This window comes from Rhinolophus sinicus, chromosome 3 (genome assembly GCF_057876585.1).
Source record: "Rhinolophus sinicus isolate RSI-liver-muscle chromosome 3, RSI-T2T, whole genome shotgun sequence".
Lineage (NCBI taxonomy): Eukaryota > Metazoa > Chordata > Mammalia > Chiroptera > Rhinolophidae > Rhinolophus > Rhinolophus sinicus.
The window spans coordinates 200,832,794-200,858,156 of record NC_142503.1 but is presented as its reverse complement, the minus strand read 5'-3'; the positions used below and the strand labels follow the sequence as shown (position 1 = coordinate 200,858,156).

The 25,363-nt window shown below is 63.4% G+C and overlaps 1 protein-coding gene across 2 annotated transcripts in view; it reads right to left on the bottom strand.

Moving 5' to 3' along the window:
• Nucleotides 1-577: 577 nt before the first annotated feature.
• The window catches only part of KIF26A (kinesin family member 26A), a 41,664-nt gene continuing 16,878 nt past the window's right edge, over nt 578-25,363 (bottom strand). For both annotated transcript variants that reach the window (XM_074326809.2, XM_019747307.3), the window contains exons 4-16: nt 19,295-19,485; nt 12,638-12,827; nt 9,138-9,350; nt 8,512-8,605; nt 7,992-8,254; nt 7,713-7,896; nt 7,441-7,603; nt 6,983-7,145; nt 3,616-6,388; nt 2,653-2,858; nt 2,536-2,556; nt 2,022-2,172; nt 578-1,770 (exon numbers count right to left, since the gene is read on the bottom strand). In XM_074326809.2, coding sequence (XP_074182910.2) covers nt 1,589-1,770; nt 2,022-2,172; nt 2,536-2,556; nt 2,653-2,858; nt 3,616-6,388; nt 6,983-7,145; nt 7,441-7,603; nt 7,713-7,896; nt 7,992-8,254; nt 8,512-8,605; nt 9,138-9,350; nt 12,638-12,827; nt 19,295-19,485 — 4,794 coding nt within the window. In that variant the 3' untranslated portion in view covers nt 578-1,588. The remainder of the gene's footprint in view (nt 1,771-2,021; nt 2,173-2,535; nt 2,557-2,652; nt 2,859-3,615; nt 6,389-6,982; nt 7,146-7,440; nt 7,604-7,712; nt 7,897-7,991; nt 8,255-8,511; nt 8,606-9,137; nt 9,351-12,637; nt 12,828-19,294; nt 19,486-25,363) is intronic.

Genomic DNA, 25,363 nt, shown 5'->3' with positions numbered 1-25,363 from the left:
GGTCTGGGGCTCTGCAGTGGAAAGAGCAGGGGCGCAGACCTCCAGGGATGAGCTGCACCGGGCGGCGGCTCCTTCTGGCTCTGGGGGCCCTGAGCTTTGATGTGTCCACAGTGTCTGCTGCCTGACCTGCAAAGGCAGTCGGGGACGAAGGGAGGAGACCAAGGGTCTCCACAGGTCGCTTCACCCCTGGCTCAATTTCCCTAGCTAACATAACCCCTGGGAAGGGAGGCAGGAGCCCAGCAGAAAATGCAGTTTCCTGCTAGCCCAGCGCCTGCCTCCCTGCCCCAGCCTCGGGACGCCAAGAACTGGGTGACTCAAGACAGTGGCTCGGGAAGGGGGACAGAGAGGATATGGGGACAGAGAGGATATGGGGGTTTGAATCTGGTGCCCCAGGAGGCACCGCCTGCCACAGTCGGTCCGTCGCCTACAAGGCTGGTCCAGCATGGATGCTGCAGGGTTTGTGGGCACAGGGAGAGATCCCTGCTATCTGGAAGCCCTCAGGCCCTGTGGACGCCCTGGGGACCCCTTGCCCAGGACCCTCGCAGGGCAGCACGCCCACGAACTCAGGAGCAGCGTGAACAATCAGTGTGTCTTTTATTCACAAATAAAAGCTATAGCAAGATGTTATCTACACATGTGTACAAAGTTGTGGACACCCCTAGAAAACGCACAACAGCCAGAAAACAGCCCATTGTGACGGAAATGCCACGTTGGCAGGCTCACCCCTGGTCTGCACTTGGGAAATGCCTCCTGAGGATTGCCCAGGGTGCCCCCCAGAAAGAGCCCGGCCTGAGGGACACCTCCATAGAAAACCATAAAAACATAGAGCATTTGTTTTCAAATTCCCACTGCAAAGACCGCTTATAGGCAAAATGATATAAAAATATGAACCTAACAGAACCTTACAAAACCCTTATCTCTCCATTTTTTGTGTGTTGGTTTTGTTTTTTTGCTTGTGGTTTTGGTAAGAATTCCTGCCGTGGAAGAAGGCGACATGTGACTTGGGTTCAGCCCTGGGGCACTGCCCTCCCGTGTCCTCGGGACAGAGCAGGTCCTCGGGGCAGGAGGACCCGCAGAAGCAGCTGTGTGCTGACCAAGGGGCCTGAGACCCTTAAGGTGGGCTCTGCCAAGAGACTGCTGCGAAGGAAAAGCAATCTGAAGCCTGAAAGAGGCTGGGGCCCGGCTGCTGCTGCTGCAGGAAGCTGCTCGGCTGTAAAGAGGGCAAGACCTCCCTCTGCCTGTCACACAGCCAGCACCCCCACCCGCCCCACCGGGGGCCTGGGCACACCTGCTGCTGTCCGGGGTCCTTAGCACCAAACGCAAAAAGAAGTCCAAGAAATTCAGGTTAAAGGCACTTGCGCTGCCATCTGGGTGGCGACGTCACCTGTCACCTGTCTCATGCACACTCACTCCCTGCCTACACCACTCGGCCGGCCCTGCCCTCCTTCATGCTCCATCACCACTGGAACCCCGTCCTGCACTGGCCCCCTGCATCCTCATCCCTCCGACCCCCACCACATTCTCACTCCACCCCACGTCCCATCCTCACACCCCTGCACGTCCCTTTCCCGAGTCCTGCTGCCCAGGCTCAGACGTCCACCTCCTGTGGCCCCGGAGTGGCAGCAGGGGCGGTGACACTGATGTCAAAGCAGGTGACCATCATGACGTGGGCCTTGCACAGGTTCACATGCTGCTCCAGGGCGGCTGTGGCACGTTCCAGGGCTACCAGGTACTCGGCCGACTCGGGCTCCAGCTCAGGGTCCACCTCGACTGCGGGGGGACAGCAGGCAGCTGGTCAGGGCCGGCCCCGCAGGGCCAAGGAAGTGCTTCTGTGCCTTCCTGGCTTCCAGGTCCCTGTGGGGCCGAGGGGAAGGGACATCCCGCCACATGGTAAGGAGCGCACTGGAGCTCCAGGGGGGAGCGGCCAGCCTGGGGAGCTGGGACACATGTGGACGGGTTCCTGCAAGCCTGTGCCTCCCGGCGGGGGTCTCAGTGCTCCAGCCAGCAGAGGGGGGACTCACATTGCTCCAGCCAGCGGCCAGGCTCCACCATCAGCCGGCCCTGTGTCTCGGCCAGCTCCTCGCAGAGCAGCTCATGCCGGGTCTGGACGTCCCGCAGCCTCTGCTGCCTGCGCTCAGCCAGCCTCAGCTTCGCACTGACGCACATCAGGCCCTGGACAGCAGGGGAGGGCAGGGTGGGCTCAGGCCCAAGGACGGCCCACCCCCCAGGGGCTCCTGGCAGCCCCAGCCTTGGCCATCCTCCCTCTACCCTCCAGGTCTGGGCAGGAGCATAGTGGGGTCTCAAAGGTGGGCATGGGTAGGTCCTGGGCCCCACAGGTGAGGCTCAAACCAGGTGCTCCCAAAGCAGCTTGCCAGGGCCTGTGGAACCTAGCCCAGGACAAGTGGGCATGGCTGTGGGAACCCCCATCCTGTGCAACTCCAGGGAACAATGGTGGTGGCCTCAGGACCCCTCCAGCCACCCACTCTGGGTGCAAGGGGCATCAGGGGCCACCATGGGCTCAGGGCCTGTTCCTACCTTCTCCACATCCTGGGAGGGCTGTGGACAAGAGGGGAAGGTGAAGTCAGCGGGCTGCCCAGCCACACCGCCAGGGGCCAACCTGCCCTGCCAGAGCCTCCCGCCACCAGCCCTGACCTCGGCCAGATCCTCCCTTGGGGGTGGGCGGTGCCGCTGCAGACGTTCCACGTCATCAATCTCGTACACCTTGATCTCAAAGGGCTCCTTCAGTGAGCCAGCAAGGGGCAGGGGCAGGTCCACCCACTGCCCGGGGAGGCTGGGCTTGCGGCCCAGGGCAGCAGTGTCCGGCAACGGGGCAGGGATCAGCCGTCTCCGCTGCAGACCTGGGACAGAGCAGGGCCCCGAGTGAGTGGACCAACAGCCTGGCCCAGACCAGGGTCCTGACAGGGACGGAGCACAGAGGCCCACACCAGAAATCTTCAGCCTAGTACCCCTGCCCGGCAGAGCAGATGGATCCTCAGTCTCCCATCCCCCACACGATACCCTAACTCACAACCTCCCTGGCTCCTGCTCCCCCGGAAGAGACCCGTGAGCCAGGCCCCCAGGCTCCTATCTCCAGACGCCCATCCTGCTCCCCACTCTGGCTTGCTGCTGTCCAACCTCAGCTCGGTCCCTAGAGTGAGCCTGCCCACCCGCCCCCCCACCACACGAGCCGATGGCCTGACCCCACCAACCACGTACAGTGTGAGGAACTGGCCCATCCCACCCAGGTCCCCAGAGGTGGGGGGTCCAGGGAGGGAGGAGCAGCCCTGGTGGGGGCTTCCAGGGAGCTGGGCACTGACAGGGAGGGCCAGGCTTGGAGCCCCCACTGCAAGCCCTCTCCCGGCTCCCCATGCCTCATCGTGACCACCACTGTGACGGGGATGGGGACCAGCCTCTGCGGCGGAGGACACATACAGGTGTTTATAAACTGTACAGCTCTGCGGGCGACTCTGTAGCGTAAAGCCCCGGGCACGTCTGACCCACTGCCGGGGGCTGTGTACCCCTGGGACCAGCGAAGGCTGTGCCCAGCTGTCAGGCACCTCCCAGCTTTATGAACTGCAGGGGACTGTGCCCAGGGAGGGCTGGCACCACACCCACCTGTGGCCCTCTTCTTGGGGGACTTGAGGCTTCGGGAGCGGGAGCCCGGGGAGGCAGCCCCACTGTCGCTCATGGAGTCGGGGGCGGAGGAGGCACTGCCGGTGGCCTCGCTGTCCCGCATCATGCTCTCGTAGCCGCTGCTGCCACCGCTGTGGTAGAACAAGGCAGTGCGGCCCATGGCCGGCGGGAGCTCCCCGCTCAGCACACTGCTGTTGTCGCTGCCGTGGCCGCTGCTGTAGCGCTGGGGCCGCCGTGGGGCCGTCACCTTGCTGTAGGGAGACGGCAGCGCAGGGCCCGCAGGTGGCCGCTCCCTGCCCATGTTCACCCCACTGTCATTGCCACTGTCCGAGTCAGCTGAGCCCCAGGAGGGGCCACCTCTGCCGGGGGCTCCGCTGGCTGCCAGCTCGTTAACTCGGCTGTGAGTGGCCCGGAGCGCCTGCTTAGTGCCCATGATGGTGCCCCGGCTAGCCTTGGCCCCGATGCCAGGTGTCACTCGTGGGGCCGCCCTGGGACCTGTCACAGGACCACCAGGGGTCCTGCCTGCCACAGGGGCCAGTGGCTTCACAGGAGCACCCACAGCCCTTGACCCACTGGTGGCCAGGCTGCGGCTCTTGCCCCCACCAGCTGGAGGTTTAGGGGCCCCCACACTCTTGGCCGGGCTGGCCCTACAGGCAGAAGTGGGCCCAGGCACAGGGCTGGAGGGTGGCACACCCAACCTGGGCACTGCCCGGGCCGGCCTCGCAGTGGCGTCCTTGGCCTTGCTGCTGCCGAATGCCAGGCCCTCACACCGCTCCAGAGACCCATGGGCAGCTGGACGGAATGTGGCCTCTGCCCTGCCAGCCCGGGCCTTCAGGCTGGACGTGGCCCTGGAGATGGAGTGGTCAGACCGGCCACTGGGCCTGCCCTCCTCTTCCCCCCGGAAAAGGGTGGCAGCCCCTGCCCGAGTCAGCCCCCCAGCTGGGGGAGGGGCTGGTGCGGGGCTGGACTTGTGTTCCAGGCTGGACTTACGCACGGGTGGGGCTGGCGGGGTCACCCCGCCAGGCCTCGGAACAGGGCCCCCCTTGGGAGCCACACTCTTCTTGCTGCTGGGGGTGGCCTTTGGGCGGCCCGAGCAGATCACTGCCTCAGCCAGAACGTCCCCACAGGATGTGGCAGGCGTGGTCACACCCAGTGTAGTGGCCCCCCTCCGCAGTGGTGGGATCTGAGCCACAGCCTCTGGCCTGCGGACTGCTACCTCACAGCCGTCCACCACCCTCTGGGCACAAGCCAGCACTGGGGCTGGGCTGGGGGCCCTGTTGGCACAGGCCACCTGGAGTGGGCCACATTCACCTGCCCGGAGCAGCCAGGGGTCCTCAAACAGGCCTCCAGGGCCAGGCGGGCTCAGGGCCAGGCGAGGGCAGCCCGTGCGACCAGCCATGGAGGTAGTCCTGGGTTTCCGGGGAAGGCTGGAGTGGATGGTCTGTGCTGGGGCTGCCCCCTGTGGAGACGCGTCCTGGGGCACCCTGCCAGGTTGGGTGGGGGCTGTGCCAGCCATGCAGCCAGGACCGTCCAATTTGTCGTGTTCTGAGAACACAAAGCTGTGGACCTCTAGGGGGCTGTCCAGGATAGGAGGGCCCAGAGGGCCGGGGCCTGCTGGCGAGTCGGGACTGAAAGGGTCCGGGCTGGCCCTGGAGGGCGGCCGCAGTGTGGGCCCGAGGCTGTCGGCCGTGCAGACGCTGACCTCGCTGAGCCAGGAGCTGATGGAGGAGCCGTGACTGCCGCCGGGCGCCTGCGACGTGTACGCATCAAACTCATCATTGATGCTGCTGATGATACTCACGGGCCTCGAACCCGAGGCCAGGGCCTGCAGGGAGCAGCTGCTGCCGAAGCTGGCCAGGCTGGCCGGGCGGCCGGGGCCGGCGAGCCCGCCGAGGGAAAGCTCCTCCACCACCGTGAACACCAGCTCGTCCTCGCCATTCAGCTCCACTGGCTGCTGCAGTGTCACCGTGGTGGTCAGCAGGCCCCGCTCCAGACGGCCGCGTGCGGACGGGCACAGGCGATCCACCTGCCCGCTCATGCCCACTGGGGGTGTCCGGACAACGCCGTCGGCGCCCCCTCCCCTGGGCTCATCTGGGGCTCTGCCAGCTTCCAGCTGCCCGGGTGGCGGAGGGGCTGGGCTGGGCAGTGGCCTCCTGCCGCCCCCCGCCATGGCCTTGTCCAGCACGGGCAGTTCAGGCCTGGTACTGCCGTCCTCCCTCTGGTCACTGCTGGCCTTGCAGGGCTCCGGGGCGCTCCGGTGAGCATCTGGGCTGTGACTGCCACGTGGTGTGCTGGCAGCCAGTGGGGCGCCTACCGCCGTCCTGGGGGCCGTGGTCTCGGGCATCGAGGGCTTCCTGTCCCCACGGGCCAAGCCAGCCGGGGCTCCATCCGTGCTGTGGATGCCGTCCAGCCGCTCCTGCAGCTCCGCGAACGTGCTGCAGCGGAAGTGGTCAGCATCTCGAGGTCCCCGGGAGGGCGGGCAGCTCAGTGCCGGGACGATGGGCACAGAAGCAGGCGGGCCCTCGTTGTCTGTGAGCTCGCGGTCCGACAGGGCCGCTCCACGGGGCCCCACGTAGATGACGGTGTCGCACGACTGCTCGCTGCTGGACGAGTGGTCGGGGTCACCGGGCGAGCCGGGGGCGAGGCGGTCAGGGTCCGGGGCCCCGGAGCGGGGGTGGAACGGTCGCAGGGGCGGGGGACGATGGGCACGGCCTTCCTCACAGGAACTGTCCCCGCCTGAGGAGCTGGATGCGTACTGGGGGCAGAGCAGGCCCCAGAGTGTGAGTGCGGCCCCACCCGCTGCCTCCTCCCATCTGGCCCCGCCCTGCCCCACCCACCCCACCATGCACCCAGTGGTACAGGACACACTCCAATGAAGGAAAGGACAGCAGCAGCCACCGGCCCCAGCCACCAAGCACTGGGGCAGCACTAAAAGTCAGGCACCGAGCATAACTGATCCTCTGAGAGACTTCCAAGGACACAGCAAGGACCGAACCATGGAAGCAAGAATACTCGCCCATGGCCACAGGGCGCACATCTGTGAATCCAGGATCCAAACCCAGGTCCCGCTGACCCCAGGAGTGCCCTGCTGGTCGGTGCCAGGGGACCAGGCCCAGGAGGGGCACAGGCCACAGGGATCCCGCCAGGCTGCCCTGGCTACCCGCTAAGGCCCCCTTGGAAGTAGCTCCAGTTCTGGTCAGGGCATCCGGGTGACCTTGGGCACAGCCAGGTGCTCAGCCCTGTGACCCCAAGGCACACAGGGAGTCTGAGCAGGGCTGGGCATCCAGCTCCCCAACCACGCCAGGTGGGGGCCCTCAGGTGGGGGGGACGGGCAGGAGGTGGGGCCGACCTTGAGCTTCTTCCTGCGCAGACGGTGGAGTCGGGCGGCCAGCTGCACAGTGCTGAGGGTCTCAGCGTGGCGGGCCGGCTCATCTGATACGTGGGCGATCATGGTGCTGTGGCAGCTGGCAGTGGCCAGGGACTCTCGCAGCAGCATGGTTAGCCTGTGCTCCCTGGGGGCAGAGGGGACTTCAGAGGCTGGGGGCCCAGAGAGGGGGATGTCACGGTGGCAGGTTGGGCACGGGGGGCTGCAAGGCTAGAGGGAGAATGGCAGGCCTCTTGCCAGGCCAGGGCCGTGCCATCCACCTCTGTCCCCTGCCCCCTGGGCACTGAGATGCCCTCACCAGGTCTTAGGTAATGAGGCTCCGTGAGCTCAGGGGCTGGACACACTGGACATGCTTGACCCGCGCTCAGCTGGCTCCCCAGGGGACATCCAGGCCAGTGACCACCGAAGAGCCCACCGCTCACCTGTAGGGCACGTGTTTGGCTCCACTGACCAGAGCCAAGATGACACTGCCCAGAGCAGACAGCGACAGACACAGGGGGCCCCCGGGGGCCTCCTCGCCCCGTCTGGGCACCCCCTCACAGCTGCCCAGGTCGATGAGGTGCAGGCGGCTGCGGCCTCCAGACACTGAAACCACAGGGCAGGCACATGAGGAGGGCGGCTGGACCCCAGACCCTGGGCCCCTGACCCCTGACCCAGCCTACTGCAGCAGCACGGCCTGCAGGTGGACACCTACTTCCCCGCTTTCCGCACTTCTCCATGCGGTACTGGTAGACGTGCAGCGTGAAGAGCAGGTGGGAGCTGTGCCGGGCGTCCTGACTGCAGCCGGCCCGGCTGGTGCTGCGGGCAGCCAGGGCTGCGTCCAGGTAGAAGCCCGCTCTCTCGGCCGTGGGCGCCCGCAGCTCACTCTGGTTCTGCAGCTGCAGCCAGTAAAGGGAACACGCCTTAGTGGCTCAGGGCCGAGCCGCAGCCCCTGCTCCCCACCAACCTGCTCCCTGCGTGACAGCACCAGTACCTGCGCCCCACAGACGGGGTCTTCCCGCAGGTACACGCCTGGAGACTGGGCGTCCTGGAGGCTGCCAGAGGCTACGTCGGCCAGCAGATCCCGCAGGCTCTGGTCCTGGCCGCACACCTCCACGGCCGAGACGCGGACCGAGAAGCGGGTGCCTGTCCTCTCCTTGCGCTCGTCGATGAGCCTGAAGAGCCAGGAGATGGCACAGGGCACGATGCCAAGGCTCTGGGGCGAGCTGTCCGTCCCGATCATAGTGTAGGACTTGCCTGGGGGCCATGCCGGCATGTCAGGCCCACCCCAAGCTCAGCTTGACCAGCCCTCACAGCCCAGCCAGACCATGTGGTGCCTCCCTGAGACCGGAGGCCACCTCTGACCTGCTCCGAGGCTCTGCCTTCCAGGCCTGCAGGGCTTCGGCTCCCCCTACCCCATGTGCCCGACTGACCATGTGGGATACGCCCATATCCCCGTCCCCACCCGGAAAGGGGACCCAGCGACTACACAGTGGACGATGGGGGGCACATACCAAGGCTCATGTGCCCGAAGGAAAAAACACAGCCGTCAGCCCCACTGACCACTGATTGGAGCACATCAGCCACCGTCCCGGAGCAGACCTCAGCCTGGGGGAGGGCACAGAGTCAGGCAGGCACCAGGTCAGGGGACTGTCACCCAGCCTCCCACCACAAGGTGGCCTGGCTGGACACCAGGACCAATGACATGGAGATCTCTAGGTGTACAGAGCACACACTCAGGCAGGACAGACATACAACACAGGCAGCGCAGCTGACAGACAGGCACACGCGTGTACACCCAATTCACACATCATGGACACAGCCGGGACCCAGAAACAGTACACGCGTGGTCACAGGAGGGTCACACACAGGACGCACAGCCTCACACACAGGACTGGTCAGGCAACTCCCACAGAGGGTCGGCTCTTCCTCGGGAACCAGGCCTGAGAACCAGGCCAGGAGCCGGGGGTCACCGGTGGGCCAGGCCCATGGGGAAGAGGAAAGAGGACACGGTGGCCTGCCCTGGGCTGTGCCCGACCCGCCTGCCTGGGCTACGGGTTCTCGCTGGCTCCTTCCTGCTCACCGGCACAGAAACACATGGTGCGACCCCGTGGCCCAGGCCCCCAGGATGCCCCCTCACCTGCTCTGAGTCCTGGGGAAAGACCGCATCAAAGGTAAACAGCCTGGGGACCAAGGTGGTGGCAGTGCGACGGGGACCCACGCTGCCTGGGGGCCCAGCAGCCGGGTCATAGAGGGTCACCTGCTTCTTCCGTGGGTCCACCTTCAGGAAGGACGTGGACTCGGCTGAGCGCTGGGCCCCCTGAGCCGGCCAGACTCGCAGCATGACCTTCACCTAGGGACGTGGGTGGAGCGGGCACCTGAGCAGCCAGCCACCCAGCCATGGCAGGGGGAGCCCCGGGACAGCTGGGACAGCAGGCCAGGCATCAGCTTTTGGGAATCCCCGCTGCAAGAATGTGAATACCCACCCACGCCTTGCTCTTGGGCCAGTGGGTCCCGTATGAGGTCAGTGAGGCAGGTAGAAAGCGAGCTGGCCAGAGGGAAGGCTGGCCAGTGCAGGGCAAGTGAGCATGGATGGGACAGGACAAAGGACAGAGGGGGGACAGGGCAAGGGAAGGGGGCACAGGACAGGGTGGGGGAGCCCAGGGCAGGGGTACGCAGGATGGGGGGAGGGCAGGATGGTCCCAGTGGACACAGATACAAGCACGGGACTGTGCCTTCCTGCCCCCAATTTGGGGTTCCTCCACACCTTCACGCTGACTGGGAGGAAGAGCGGGCTATCCAGGGACCTGAGCCCAGAGGCACAGAACGTTTGAGAGCAAATCACCCCCCACAAGCACCCACAGCTCGGCCAGCTTCCCCGGGGAGCTGCCACATGGCGACCCCCACCCCCAGGACCTTGAACGCCTTTTAGAGAGAGGGACAGGCTGACAGGTAGGCTGTCTTGCCCAAGTCACAGCTTGGGAGTAGACTCCTGAAATCCCAAACCCCAAATCTGAGTGAAGGGAGAAAGGGACAGAGAGGCCAGAGAGGGCACAGCAAGACCCTCCCCCCAAAGGAAGGCTCCAGGCCCGGCCCACGCTCCTCCCAAAAGGGCTGTGCTCAGGGGTCCTGGGGGTCCTAGGAGCCCCACAACCTGTGCTCCACCTGACAGGGGAGGACAGGGGCTGCTTCAGAGCCCAGCCCGCCCTGGGCCCCTCCACTCCCAACCTGGAGGCCAGCTCAGTAAATTGTAGTGCAGCTCGAGGGGGGACGACCAGGGACTGGGGCTGGGACCAGTGACAGAGGGGCTAAGAGGAGGGGAGCCCCCACGCCCCAGACCGCCAGACATCTCAGTGCAGCTTCACCTCTCCAGGGCCCTTCCTCCCAGTGACCAGCCCTCGGCCAGAGGGGAGGTAGCGGGAGTGTGTGACATGTCCCAAAGGGGAAACAGGCCTGGGCAGATGCCCCAGGAGAAAGGGGGGGCTGGTCCAAACTCACACCAGCATGCTGGCAGGATTCGGGTCAGCAGAGGAAATCCTATCAGAATGACCAGCTGGGGAGGAGGAGGACCCTGGAATCCAGGGGTGGGATGGACTGAGGCGGGGATGGGGGTGGAGGGGGTGGGCAGGGAGGGGACAGAGCAGGTCTCAACTCAGGGAGCAGGTGACCAGGCAGCCTCTGCTCGTGTGTCCCCAAAGCACCAAAACAGACACAAAAACATGTCCCCCCATGCTGGAGACTCAGCTTCCTGGTGGCCGGTCCAGCCCTTCCCTCACTCCTGAGGGAGCAGGAGGTTCAGTGGGGAGGGGGGCTCGGGACCAAGATGCCCTCAAACCTGCACCAAAACAACCCCCCCAGACAGCACCTCTTGTGCGGCCATGGGCAGGTTCTGAGGGGGGAGCCACGATGAATCAGGGTGCCTCCTGGGAGAAGGCAGAAGATGGGGTTTCTGTTGGAGAACACCTCGGCCGCCCTGCACCTCCAGTCGGAGGTGGAGACCTCCAATTTCTCCACCACAGTGGAAATCAAATTACCAGAGTCATCTCAGAGCCAAGATTTTTTGCGGACTTAATTGTAAGTGACAGATACATGATGCCAGCAAAATTGGTTTACCGTGGGTGGATGGCAGGACGCGCCATCTCTTCCCTGGCGAGCACACAGACCTGCAAACCCTGGCAGTGAGGGCCGCGTCCGCGGGGAGCACAGAGCACTTCCCAACGGCGCTCGGCGCCTCCACCCCGGCTCCATTAGGCTGGAATCTATGCCTTTATTCCCTGACGACATGAACAAGACTATTTCATTCCCAAACGCGACTGCCAAGCACGTGAAATGTGCCCTTCCCAGTCATTTTTGGCAATTTTTTTCAGCGTGAACTCCTGGCTGCTTCAGGAACCAAATGGGTTCTGCAGCCTGGAGAGGATTTCTAGCAGGTAGTGGGGCAGGCCCACTGTGGGGACAAGGGCTGTCCAGCCTGCAGCACGGCCCAGCCCTGCTAAATGCGTGGGCCATTGTCTGGGAGAATCCTGTCACTGCTGCGGTGAAATACAGGCAGCAGTCTGTCCCCTAAATGTTCAGATATCACAAAGCCCCACTGAATAGCTGCCAGGTAGCAAAAAACACATTGTGCATAAAAAAGGGCTTCCACTCCTGGGAGGTGGCCCAAGCCAGGGGGAGGGGGAGGGGCGCTCGGTGTCCACTGCCACGGGATGTCTTTTTAATACGTGAGATGATGAATTAACCTTAAGTAGGACATTAATGTCAGCAATCTAATTTCTTTTCTGTGACAATATTAAATGCCTTTCAGGAGGCATTTCTGACTGAGACGTTTGTGTAAAAAAAAGGGGGGGTCTGGAGGGGGTGGTGAGAGAACTAGGCGGTGGCCAGGGCTGCTTGCCTCAAGGACAAGAGCAGAGGTGGAGAGTCTACTACGGAGCAGGGTGGAATTCCTGGGTGGGGGCCCCGGGAGAAGGTGGTGGGGAACCTGTGGGGGCCCCAAGTAGCACAGGAGTGGCACAGAACAGGGGTGTGTGCTGCAGAGCTTAGCCCCCATCTGCCCACCCAGGACACCGGCACCACCCCACCCCACCCGTTTGCAGACACAGCTACAGACAGGCCGAGTGACCAGGCCAAGGTCAGAGTCAGACCCAGAGTTGTTGAAAACCACTCCCCGACAGCCAGTTGGCTCTGTCTAGGTTGCAGTGTCCTCCCACTGGCCTGGGGGGGCTGAGGTCCCCACTCTAGCAACCCCCCCGGGGGGACACAGAGACGATGCCCCCATGGGCACAGACAGCCCACCTCTCACTTCACAGGCTGACAAGCACACGTGTGCTCGCAGATCTCGGTTCAGGCACAGTTACCGGCAACCCAGAAGGGGCCAGGATGAAAACGGAAAGGAGCCAGGAGCCAGGGGTCAGAGCCAGGGGTGGCCAGGAGCCCGCCGGCCTGTTCTGTGACTGGGCAAGGCCCTTCTGACCAGTGGGCTCCAGTCTCCCCATCTGAACCCCTGCTGACCACCTGTGTCCAACCTGGGAGAGGGAAGCAGGAGCCTCCATCCCCCCCATACCTCCTCCCTGCACCTGCTCAGACACCCCTGGCCTTACCCCTCCCCTGGATGTCACCCCCAAATCAGGGCTGGCTTACCTTGCCGACACTGCTGGGGTTGTCCTTGACCTTGGAGGCGGCCCTGAGCAAGCAGGGGGGCACAGGGGGTGGCCACAGCTGCAAGACCCCACTGAAGTCCGTGGGGTAGGTGGAGGTGCCACGGGTGGCAGGGGCCGGCGGAGGGTGCGGCTTCTTGCGCTTGGAAGCCAGGCTGAGCTTCTGGGCGGCCCTGCAGAGGGGAGGGGAGAGGGGCTGGTGAGGGGGGCTCAGAGCTGTCCCTGTCACCCTCCTGCCTAAACGCAGCTGCATAGCCCATACTTCATTTCTCCCCAGCCAACCAGGGGGCCCTGGTCCCTGGAAGCTCTGCCCAGAGCAGGCCAGGCCAGGTGACAGAGCAGGGACCCCACGCCCTACTCCACCTACACGGAGTGTCTCCTCTTCCCACAAATCTCCACCTGCCACGTCCCCAATCCAGCATCTGCTGTAGGGGTCGGGATGTGCCAGCCACTCCCAGGGGACCCAGGCATGCTGACGTCATCTCTCTGTGCCTCAGTTTCCCCATCTCTGTCCTGGGGTGATGTGACCAGAGGCCCCATGTGCGGCCCTGAAGAGTCAATGCACCCAAGGCCCCCACCTCAGTGCCACACACAGGACAGCTCAGTACTGAGGGCTGTGTCGCCACACCCCCACACGCCTCAGTGCCCTCCCCAGCGCCCCAGAACCTACCGGAGATGCCACCCTGCTGCCTCAGCCTCCAGCGAGCCCTGACTGCCCCTTCCCACTTCACCACCTCAGCCCTGTGCCACGTGGCCCTGCCAGCCCCGGCTTCCCCAGGGACCCTGCAGAGGTGAAGACACCCAGACCCCCTGGGGCTGAGGAACGCGGGTGCAGATTTGAGAACTGCTCTCTGGGACTCCAAGGGGACCCTGCACACACACACGCACACTGCACTCCTGGGCCACAGCTCTCCAGCCCACTTCCAACCGCCCCAAGTTCCAGTCGGCCCAGCACGCAACCCCCAGCCCCTCTCCTACGCTGTGGGTCCCCCCACACCTCCCGCACAGGTGATGCAGGGTGACACATGTGAAAGGACACACACTCCTCCCCAGTGCCCAGGCGGCCCCACCTGCTTGTCTCTCCCACACCCTACAGAGCCCGCCCTCCTTCCCCCAGGGCCTCAGGCCTCTGCCTCTTCTGTCCTCCTCCCCAACTCGAGAACGCCACCCCTACGCCGGCCATTTGCTCAACGCCTCTCATCTTTAATAGGAGTTGTCTTTTAAGAGACCCCAGGGACAGCTTTCCTCCTAGTGAGGTGTCATCGCAGAAAATAAAAGTAATCTACGATGCCTGCCGGAGCCTTTATAGAGCGGTGGCAGGAGCCGCGGGGGGTGCCCGCAGAGGCAGGTGGGGGCGCTGTCCGGGAGTGGAGCCCACGAGCTACCCAGACAACAGGGGCGCCCTCAGCCACAAGCAGGCATTAACCCGATTCCCGCCCGAGCCCATGCACTTATAAACCTCAAAACCTGCCGCACAGAAGAGCCCCTAGTCCCCCTTGGCCTGAGGCAGAACAGTGGCTAGAACAGAGGTGACCAGCATGGCCTGGGCGCAGGGTGAGTCAGGGTCACAGAGCAGCCACCAGGGAGGGCGGGACCAGGCGGCCTGGGCAGGGGCTGGGGGGTCCAGGCCATCGCCTCAGAGCTTCGGCTCCTGGGCTGCCCCTGCCCCAGCCCTGGCATCCTGTCTGGGACCCCCGACCACTGTGTGTTAGGCCGTAGCTTCCTGCCAACCACCCAGGGACGAAGCTGCAGCAGGACTGGAGCACATGAGCGTCCAGCAGCCCATTCCACCCCACCAGCCTGGAACTGCCTGGGTGGAGCCTGCAGGTAGGTGCACACGAGGCCTCCAACCCACCTGGGCGGCACAGGGCAGGGCAGGCTGCGCAAAGGGAAGGAGGCAGGGCCTGGACCTGACTGGCCTGGAAAGGTCAAGGAGCCCTGTGGACTCATTTCCCGTATGTGAATGGGGGCAGAGGTGCCCGTTCCCAGGATTTCGGGAAAGGGCAGCATACAGGGCCCGCCAGGCACCAGCCTGCACTGACAGAAGTCGGCTCGGCTCCCAGGTTGACAGGACAGGTCTGCAGACAGCAGAAGCATGTCCCCCAACCCCAAAGGCGGCTCCCTGCCCCCTCTCTAGGTTGGGTGTGCACAGCTAGGGACCCTGAGGCTGTGGGGAGCAGAGCATCCTGACCCACACCCCCAAACCTCAAGAGGACGTGGAGGCTGGAGAGGACCCCTGGTGAGGCACTACAGCGACACTGGGCTGCAGCCTCTAGTCTGCAGAGGCCAAAGCCAGAGGGCAGGGCTGTGTCCCATGGGCACACCTGAGGCCACAGAGGGTTCAGCACCTGTGGTGACCCTCAGGAGCCAGGGGTTGGCAGGATGGACCTCAGCCCCACCCAAAACCCCATGGGGTCCCAGCAGTGGCACAGAATGAGGTGTCCGGGTTCCTCCAAGATCGAGCAGGGCCTGTGTCCTCTGAGGTCCCGCCAGCCCAGCCATCGGGGATGTTACTGGCCAGGCGTCTCCACCCCATGGGGTGACCTAATGCGGGCGCCCTCGCCTCCCCACCCCGCCCATCATCAGCCCAGCCTGAGGGCTGGGAGCTGAGAAGCTGTACCCCAGTCCACCCAACCCCCAGGTCCCTGCTTTCACAGGCTGGCCTCACCGGCATGACTCAAAGGCACGTCACTGCATTAACAAGGCCTAAGGACAGGCACTCTCTCCTTTGATGAAATCCAGGCCCCTGTAAACTGGGACAGACACGTCAGCTACTTGGCTAGTGCACCTCGGCTGACACGGCCCAGGGGCGGGCTTCTGGGGACCAGGCCTGCTCTGCCCTCTAGGACCCCAGCCTTTGGGGGTCAGACCTGGTTTCGGAGCAGGGGGATGGAGATAGTGTAGGGGGGTGACCCCGGGCCTCACAGAGACTAAGAACACACAGCACCATGCTCAGGACCATGAGTGCCCACGGCATCGTTGGGGAGCAGGGGGCCCAAGGTGGGAGCTGCAGGGGTGAGGCATGTAGGGGGAGTGTGGGCAAGTCTGAGTGGTCTGGCTCTGATGGGAGGACTTGGAAAAGAAGGAACTTCACCAGCATACAGAGCCCTCCTTGTCCTCAGAGGACACTGCCTCCAGGAAGCCTGCCCTGATGCCCCCAAGCTGGGCTTCCTCAGACCTGTGCCTCCTGCTGTAGGAACCCTCCCTGCCCTGAGACGCAGGTTTACAGGCTGTGCCCACCAGGCAGGGGCTCTGGAGGGCATGTGTTTGCCAAGCTCAGGCCTGGCACACATAGGAAGCTCAGGACACGACCAAGAGTGAATGAGTGAGTGGGTGAGTGTGTGCGTGAATGGGATCCTGGAACATCCACCAGCCCTCTCACTGCGATCCCAGAGGCCTTCCCCAGGCGCACTGGCCCTGGTCACTGATTCATGTAAACGGGAAGAGGAATATTTCACCTTTTTACAATGAAAAACTACCTCTTCCAAACAAGAAGGTAATTTCACAAGCAGTTGGCCTTGATGGCAAGGCCCTTAATTACACCGAAGAGACACATGGTCCACACACGGTTCAGACGTGTGTGGGGTCAGTTATGGCTAACCCAGGGCTCCCTAACTGGGCAGTGAGGAGGCTGGTGGACCAGGCCGCACCCCACGCCCCTACCTGTACCCACCTGGGGTGGGGGCTGCCACCCACAGGCCCTGAGAGCTCCAGGATCTTCCCCTCAAGGGTCCAGGGGTGCGGGGCTGCCCCTGAGGACAGGGACCAAGGTCCCAGTATCCCTGACTTGACCCCTGCCATGGCTGGCACGTTCCAGGTCACCCAGGGGCCATGAGGCTTCCTCAACCCCACGCTGCAGGTGAGGGACAGCCCTCCCCAGAGCCACCTTGCCTCGGGCGCCCAGCCAGAGCTGCCTGGGTGCCTCTGTGTAGCACCCACTCTGGTTCTGGACCCCTGCTAGGTGCCAGGCCTGACCTTCTCCAGACAGACACTGGGCAAAGGGCTCGACAGGCTGCAGAGGGCCGGGGAGGGGACCTGAGAGCTGTGGGGTGTCCTGACGTCCGAAGGAAACCCCACCCCACCCCATACCTGCTGAGGACACCCCCACTTCAGAAGGCATCAAGATTCAGGGTCCAGGAGGTGAGCCCCCAGAAAGGCCCAGAGAGTGGGCAGGAGAGAGAGCTAAGGAGGCATTCGGAGGCGGGGAGCCTGCAGAGGCAGGAAGGACAGGGTGTTACAGATGGGGAGCGGGAGGGCTCAGGAAGGGAGCGTCAAGGTCACCACAGCCTCCGGAGAAAATGTAATTATGGGGCCTGGCCCACAAGCCTCAGCTTTTCCAGAGCTCTGGTGGGGGCTGGTGCACTGAGCTCTCCGTGACAGTGGTGGCCGCTGTGCCAAGCGGCCACCCCAGACCAAGCAGAGGAGTGCAGGGTGCCAGGTCCCACTCCTGTGCTCCACGCCCCATAGGCGTTAATGAGACCCTGGGTACCAGGCACCCACAAACACTCCCCACCTCAGCCTCCTTGCACAGGGGTGAGGAGCTCAGAGTCCTTGACAGGACCCGGGACTAGTGCCAGCCCACGGGCAGTGCTTAGGGACCAGTGGGGAACCCAGACTCCTAACCCCCACGCCCTTCTGCCTTTCCTTGGCAAACGCCAGACTCCTACTCAACCCTCAAAGCCCACCTCTGCAGCAACAGCACTGTGCTCTGTGCCATCACGGCCTCCATGCTGCCAAAGGCTGCCTCCGCAGATGCCCTCCCCACTAGCAGTAAACTTCCAGGGGGAGGGCGTGGGCTGGGGTCAGCTCTGTCCCTCCCAGTCCCCAGCAGGGGTGGAGGTGGGAACACAGCTCAGTGCATGCCTGAGGCCCCAGCCAGGGCGGGGTCCAGCAACAACATGTCTTCTAGAGACTCTGAACAAGCCCCTTCCCTCTCTGAGCCGTAGTCCCCCGAAAAACAAGGGAGGATGTATAGAGCTGCAGAGCATTCGATCTCACCGCACAGTTAAGGGTGCTACGGCCCCAAAAAGCAGAGGGTCTCAGGCCCAAGTCAGGCAAAGGTCAGGATGGTACCACGCCCCAACTTGGCCCACACCCTCAAAAAGCCACTGTGATTTGGAGCGTCCAACAGGCTGGAAGTAATGGCAGTCGGCAGTGCCCCCCCCCCCCCGGAAAACATGTCTCCCCCATCCCCAACCTAATGTGCCTGTTTCTATGGTAACTTCCCAAGGTCAGCAGCAGCCTTGCCAGGCTCCAGACAAAAGGCGGTGTGCTCGCTCTGGGGGCCACGGGGTGGCTAACGAGCTCGTGTGGCCCTCAGAACCCAGGACCCCTGGCGCTGCTAGGTTTTCCTTTCCATGGGGTCTCGGACTTGGACCCTCCCAAAACTGTGGCCTGATGCAAAGTGTTCACTGCCCCGGGGGAGACTAACAGGACAGGACATTCTCAACTGCCCTGTCTGTCTCTCCCATCCCCCGCACGGAGCTCTTGAGCCTGCTGGGCAGACCCCCACCCACCCCACAGACAGAGGGTCCCCGCTGGGCTCTCTGCACCTAATTGGAGCAGTGGGTCCCGCTGGGCTGGACGCTGTTCACCAGCCCCGGGCCCCATCGCACACCCCACCTGCCGCTCCCCAGTCAGGCTGCGCAGCCCCCAGACCCGCTGATAAGGTGCCTGTCCTGCACCCATGTGGTTCTCCGCCGAGCAGTTCAGCACCCGCAGAGCTGCTAATGGGAAAGCGACCCAAGGCCAGGCCTGCCATTCCTGCTCATTGGCGCCATGACACCCTGTAATCCGCAGAAAGAGAACCAGCCTTGTGTCTGCAGAAGCCCAGGGCCCCACAAGGGCTCAGGTAGGACTGCTCCCCTGCTCTGTCCCCACACACCGTGGCTCCTGCACTGGCCTGGCCAGACAAGCCTCATCCACACCAATGACATCCCCACGACCTGGGACCTGCAGGGCCACGGCCAGACCAGGTCCTGGGCACCCAGAGAGCAAACCCCGGGCTCGCCACTCCCACACGGGAGAGCTCCTGGCTGACGCTGGAGCCAGACCTAACAACTGTGAGCACGGCTAGCTGTGGAATGTGCCGGCAGCCACCCAGGAAGGGGAGGGCGACGGTGGGGTCTGGCTGAGCCTGCCCTCCAGCACACGCTCCCAGGGGAGCTGCCCTGAGGCCTACCTCAGCCTTCCTCTGAGGCCCCCGCCCATGCTGGCCCAGGACGGGTCCCAGGATGCCCACAGCTGAGAGTCCTCAGCTGTGCAGCCAGTGTTCGGTTCAGCTCCCTGCACCTCAGGCAATTCTGATAGGTGAGGAAACTGAGGCACAGAGAGGTTATGTGACTTGCCCAAGGCTGCGCAGCTTGGAAGGGGCAGACTGGGTTCAAACCAGTCTCTTGGTTGCATCCCACTCTTGGGGTGAGAAGCCTCTACTAGACCCTGCTGTCAATGGGGTGCAGTGGGAGGTCGGCGCAGTGGCCCCACAGGCCTCCTTCCACTTCAGTCAGCAGCACTGAGGCCACGGATCCCTGGGGAGGCCCCCAGACCAGCAGGGCCAGGAACCGAGGTGCACCCCCAAACGTTCTTGTCCAGGCTGCTCCAGGCAGGCCTAGGCCCTGTACGAAGACCCAGGGGCACGTACCTGACGAAAAAGGAGGCTGCAGTTGATGGGCTCGTGGAGCCCCCCGCCAGGGTGCTCGGGGCCGGGGTGACCAGGGCCGTTCTGCAGGCCCCACCGCGGCCCCACATCTTTGACACACCATCGGGGCCCACGGCGGGGGGGCCGTCTCGGACTGTGTCTGCCACTGCCACCGCAGCCACCGCAGCTTCCGCCTGCAGAGAAGGAGGGAGCCACGTGAGGGAGAGACGCCCGCAGCCTCAGGCACCTGCCCACCCCAAAGCCTGGCATTCTCCCTGGGCCCCACAGTACAAGATCCTGCCAGCTTGGGGCATGGGGCAGTCTGCCCGGGCAGGGCCCCATAGGGCAGAGGGGGACACAGTTGCCCACTCTGGGACCCGACTTTCCAGCCCTCGCCCATCAATTCCCAGAAATGCAGTGACCACAGTGGTCAGGAGAGATGGACAGGGACCCCACACCCCTCACCCCAGGGCCGTCAGTCTGGGAGCAACCAGAGGCATAATTAGAGAAAAAAAACACAATAAATACTTGTCACAGTGCTAACTGCCCCACGTGTGATAATGTATGATGTTCCCATCGTCTGAAACACTACTCTGGCATTTCCCACTAATTAGCTAAAATAAATCCCAGAGAGGAGGGCAGCCTCGTAATGAAGCACAAATGTAATTACGTGTTCCCGGGACGGCGCCAGCAAACTGGAGACCTGGCCAGCGCGCGTGAGGTTTATGTGCACATGTCCGGCCCTGAAGGGGCTGGATGGGGGGGGGGCCCGCAGGGCAGGGGCGTGGCCTGTCTCAGCCCAGCCCCTTCGCCAAGGGCCCCAGCACACAGCCTTCCAGGCCCCCCAGGCTCCACGGCCTGGCCCCAGTGCTGTCCACAACCACTGCCAGAGGCGTCCTCTGTGAAGACCTAGCAGGGACTGTGGCTGAGGAGCCCAGGTGGCAGCCACGCTCTGGAGGGCCCAGTGTCTCCCAAGTGCCACAGACTTGGGGCCTCCCAAATGACACAGTCAGAGGCCAGGGAGGCACTTCAGCAGAAAAAGCCACACGGGCCCCCGGAGGAATGTTCTGGAAGGAGGTCCTGCCATCTCAGGGAAGCACTGCTCCTCACCATGGCAGAGTCTCCCCCCACACAGCCCATGGTCGGCACCGGCTTCTAAACCCCTCTTGCGACACAGAAAAGAACATGTTGGTCAAGAAGTTCACAGGGAGCCCCAAACCTTAGGCTGGATTGAAGCCAAGCACCACCACCCCCGGGCACCGGCTGCTCCCCCAGGGCCGCAAGGTCAGTAGCAGGAAAGTGCCCTCACTGGGCACTGTGCCAGCACGCCAGGCCCTGCCACCTGCCTTGCCTCTGCCCACAGGGCAGGGACTCCCATGCATCCCTCAGAACTCAGTCCTTTCCCTCTCTAGCCCTGCCCCGCAACCCAGCCCTCTGACCGCTCCTTGCCACCCCCAATCTGTCTAGTGCTTCTCAGAGTCACACCACCACGCTCAGCTACCCAGCACCTGACTCTCACTCCACCAGCTTTCAGCACCTGTGCCTACTGGGCATTAGGAGGGCCCTGGAGGGGCCCAGTTTCCTGCATATCCCTGTGTCTGGCACATAGTAGGTGTTCAATAAATCTATTCTCCAGGAGCGCACAGCCTGGTGGGGACACAGACCTGAGACAGACCCAGCCGGTGGCTGGGAGGCAGACCCCGTGGCAGAATGGGCACCAGCCCATGGGGAACGTTCCTGAGGGTCAGCCAGGCCTAGACCTGGGCAATAAGAACTGGAGGCTGCGTCTTTTCCTGGGCTGCGAAAGCTCCAGGCACGGGCTGAGTGCTCCAGGGCCGGCCCGTCTGCCGTTCCGCCGCAGTCTTAAACGTGCATGATATCTCACTTTCCTCGCCTCGAACAAGAAATCGATTTTTATCACTTAACACACGTGCTCCCTACGAAAGCTCTCAACTCCTTTGTTGAGTAAAATGATGCAAAGAATTCACTTTAAAGTCACGTCACATTGATGTCACCACCAGGGCTTGCTGAGACCCACCGTGCGCTCAGCGAGCAGCCTGGGGCTGTGGTCCCCACACTGGCTCCAACCAGCCCCCAGGTCGGCCGGCTCACACTGTACAATGAGACATCCTGACAGCGGGCAGAGGGCTGCACCCGCCCTCCACCCCGCCCCAGACCCAGCCGCCCCACCAGCTCATGCCCACACCTCGCCTCCAGCCTCCAGCCGGCGACAGTGCAGGCCGCCCCGTGTGCCTGCGGCGGCCGAGCCCCCACACTGACCTGTCTCGGGAGTCCCGCACAGGCCTCGGCTCCACCGTCCCACGAGCTGCCGAGACACGGCTCCGACCACCGGGACGGCCACTGCCGACTCCTGCCAGAAGCAGAACCCGGGCATGCCAAAAGAAGCCAGGGGGGCGGGAGGGGGCAGCAGGCGGGAAGAGCACAACACAGGGACAGAGGACATGGGGCGAGCGGCGGGCAGGCGGCCAAACAGAAAATGTGATGGAGGCGCCAGGGCAGCAACGAAAGAAAAGCATGAGGAGAGGACAGCGTGAGCCCACCGTCCCAGAGGAGCCTGCCTAGCAGAGGGCTCTTGCCCGCAGCCCCACTGGGCTGGGCTCCAGATGGTGCCCACAGCAGGGCACTGGGGTTCCACGAAGCACTGTTCGGGAAACACCAAACTATCCCATTTTCCTAGGGACCCTTCAGGCCTGAGCTCTACCTCGGTCAGAGTCTGGCTTCGGAAGGACAGCATGCACCAGCACCACAGGATAAATAACCTCCCTGGGGGGCTATTTTGTGCCAAGAGGTGGGGAGAGTATGGGGGCAGGGGGCGAAGGGATGGCCAGGCTGTCTGGAAAACAAAGTGTCCATCTGCAAGGGGCACGGCTGCCATCGCTCAGTGGGCATGTGCCACACACCAGCACCCAAGTGGGGCAGACCCAGCTGCCCGTTGAAGCTCTGCAGGGTCACCCTGGGGGCCCCAGGCTGGGAATGTCCCACCTCCATGTCACAGAACTAGCTTTGCCGCAGCCTCACATGGGAGCGTCATCTTGTCCAACCTCCACCCCACGGTGGGTAAACAGGCCCAGAGGGGGGCACCAACAATGGGTCAGGTTAGAGAGAGAGGCCAGAACCCAAACAAAGCTCCATCCATACCCCACCATCCCAGCCATGTCCCTGAGGACGGGTGGGCACCCTCCAGGGACCCCACCAGGGCTCACAAGGAGGTAGGGAGGCAAGCAGGTTGGCATGGCGGACAGCAGGAACAACGCCAAAGCCTGTGCCACCCAACCTCTGTGAACAGAGGGAAACCCTGGCTCCTTCCAAGCCTCCACCGAAATGACCTCACCTCCCACTCTGCACATCCCACTGGCATGCCACACCTCCTCCAGGAAGCCCTCCACCCTCCCCACCCAGGCCAGGGCTCCACCGTCCCAGGCTGGCTGGAGACCCTCTGCTCCAGGTCCTCCCTGGACTGTGAGCTCTGAGACTCTGGGTAGGGCCTGGCCTGTGTCCATAGGACTCGGGAAGGTCTGCACAGGCCCTACTGGCCTAAACCTGAGGCGGCAGCACCCTTCACCGTGTCGCTCAGCCTCATCCCTGACTGCCCCTGTCTGGGCTTCTTCTAGCCTGCTGTGCAGTCAGGAGGCCAAAGCACTGGTCTCCTGGCATCTGGCTGTCAAATGATTGTGTTTTGGGCATCTGAACTGGCACTCTGTTAGCATGGGGAAGACACGTGGTGGTTCACAGCCATGTCCCAGGGGAGCAGGCGGGGGCAGAGGGTCTGGGGTGGCCCCACGGCTGTTGCCCAGCATTCTCAGGGCTGCCGGGGTGGGCAACAGGCCAGAGGCCAGCTCCTATGGGCACCTGACACGGGAAAGCAACTGCCAGACTGTCCCGCTGGGTGGCCCCACAGCCAGGAAGCCCCACCAAACACTCGGGAGGTGGAATAACCCGGAAAGGGCAGAGCTCTGTGCTCCCGGGCACAGGAAGTGGGCTGCCGTTTTGATTACGGCTGTGGCCGGCTGAGGGCAGCTGCTTCCAGACAGAGTTCTCCAGATGGCCACGCCTACAGCATGACCCCCCAGCCAGCCCCAGGGCAGTCTCTCAGCCACAGCATCCAGAATGTTCCAGGCCCTCAGAGCCTCGGGCCGCCTGCATCCACCCCCACAGGCCAGCCCTGTGGCCAAGGCCAGCATCCTCCTACAGCAGCCCCTGCCTCGTCCTGCACACTCCTCTCCGTGCCCTAGAACAGGTGGGCTGCAGTCCCCGCCATCTCACCAGCCCAGGTCCACGTTTGCCTGGAAACAAGGCACCCAAGGGCCACTGATGGCCTGTGGGAGAGTCACAGCGCGTCCCTCCAAAGTGTTTAATTGTCGAGCCTAGCACACAGTATTTCAACATTCTAGGGCCACCACCAATGATCGACGCCCTAGTTCAGGGGAAATTACCTCATCTGAGTCCTAAAGTTCTATTTAAGGTTCTAATAGTCTCCCTATCGACCGTCAGGACTGTTGTCTCATTATAAATCCATTCCTGCCCACTGGAATGCAATCAATGAGCCCATAAAAGAGAGAGGAAGCCTTAAAGGCCCACGTTTAATGGGGTGCTCAGGGCCACCTGGCCAGAGATCAGTGACCCCACCCGGGCATCTGGCTATACCAACCCTGTCGCTCCCACTGCCAGCTCACGCCCTTCCTCTGCCTCTGCCTCCGGGTACCTCCAGAGCGAAGGCCAACCCCTCTTTCGGCCCGACATTCGAGGCCCCTGCAACACAGATCTCCCCAGGTTAGGAGACCTCTGCCTATTCCCAGGGGCCTCCACCATCTCCACACCTCACACTGGGTCCACCATCTCTGACGATTCCTTCCAGGCCCAGCTCAATGCCACCTCCTCCAGGAAGCTGCCAGGCTCCCCATCTCAGTGCTGCCCCCTGGCACATTCCTCCCAGACAGCCCAGCGCTCAGGCTGGGAAGCACCAGGGGATGCATGGCGGGGACTGGCCTCCCTCTTCTTGGCCTCACCCCAGGAATAATAAATGGAGGAGTCGGAAGCAGCGAGGCCCTGGCCAGGGTGCATCGTCACACCAAGTGCAGGTCCAGAAGTTCCTCCCGAGAGCCCTCTGTGCACCCCATCTCCAAGCCACCAAGGGCCAGGGAGGCCCCAGGGCCAGGATGGCCTCACAAGGCCCAGCCCAGCAACGGTTCACGGGGTCAGCACCTAGCAAGGGTAGGATCTCATCAAAGGCCACACTGGAAGTGACAACGTACAGCCCCATCTCACTGACCCCAGAGGATACAGCCAGCCCAGAGATGGGGGTGGGGCAGAAGTCTGTCCCGCATTGAGGTTGTGTGGGACTCCGTCCAGGCACAGAGAGGCCCACTGGGCACAGAGGCTGCAAGAGACGCCTGCCTGCTGCTCTAGTTCAGAGACACTCACTGGGCAAGCCTGTGCAGCTGCCTCAGTAGTAACTGAAAAACATACTAAGCAAAATAGTTTTCACAGCCACTCACTGATCTCTCTGTCCTGGGGCTCTGTGTGGGTGGGTGACACGTGCCAGGGGGAGTTTTTCCATGTACCCACACACCTGTGCAGCACCATCACCTCTGTCCTACTTGGACCGGTCCACAACCCTTCATCCACCGCCCTGCCCCATCTCCTGATAAGGTCTCATGCTTCACACCCCCAGGGAAGCCTCCAAGCTTCACACCCTCAGGGAGGCCTCATGCTTCACACCCTCAGGGAGGCCTCCATTCTACACCCCCCCAGGGAAGCCTCTCTGCTTCACACCCTCAGGGAGGCCCCATGCTTCACACCCCCAGGGAAGCCTCCCTGCTTCACACCCTCAGGGAGGCCCCATGCTTCACACCTTCAGGGAGGCCTCCAAGCTTCACACCCTCAGGGAGGCCTCCATTCTTCACACCCCCAGGGAGGCCTCTAAGCTTCATACCTTCAGGGAGGCCTCCAAGCTTCACACCCTCAGGGAGGCCTCCATTCTACACACCCCCAGGGAAGCCTCCATGCTTCACACCCTCAGGGAGGCCCCATGCTTCACACCTCCAAGGAGGC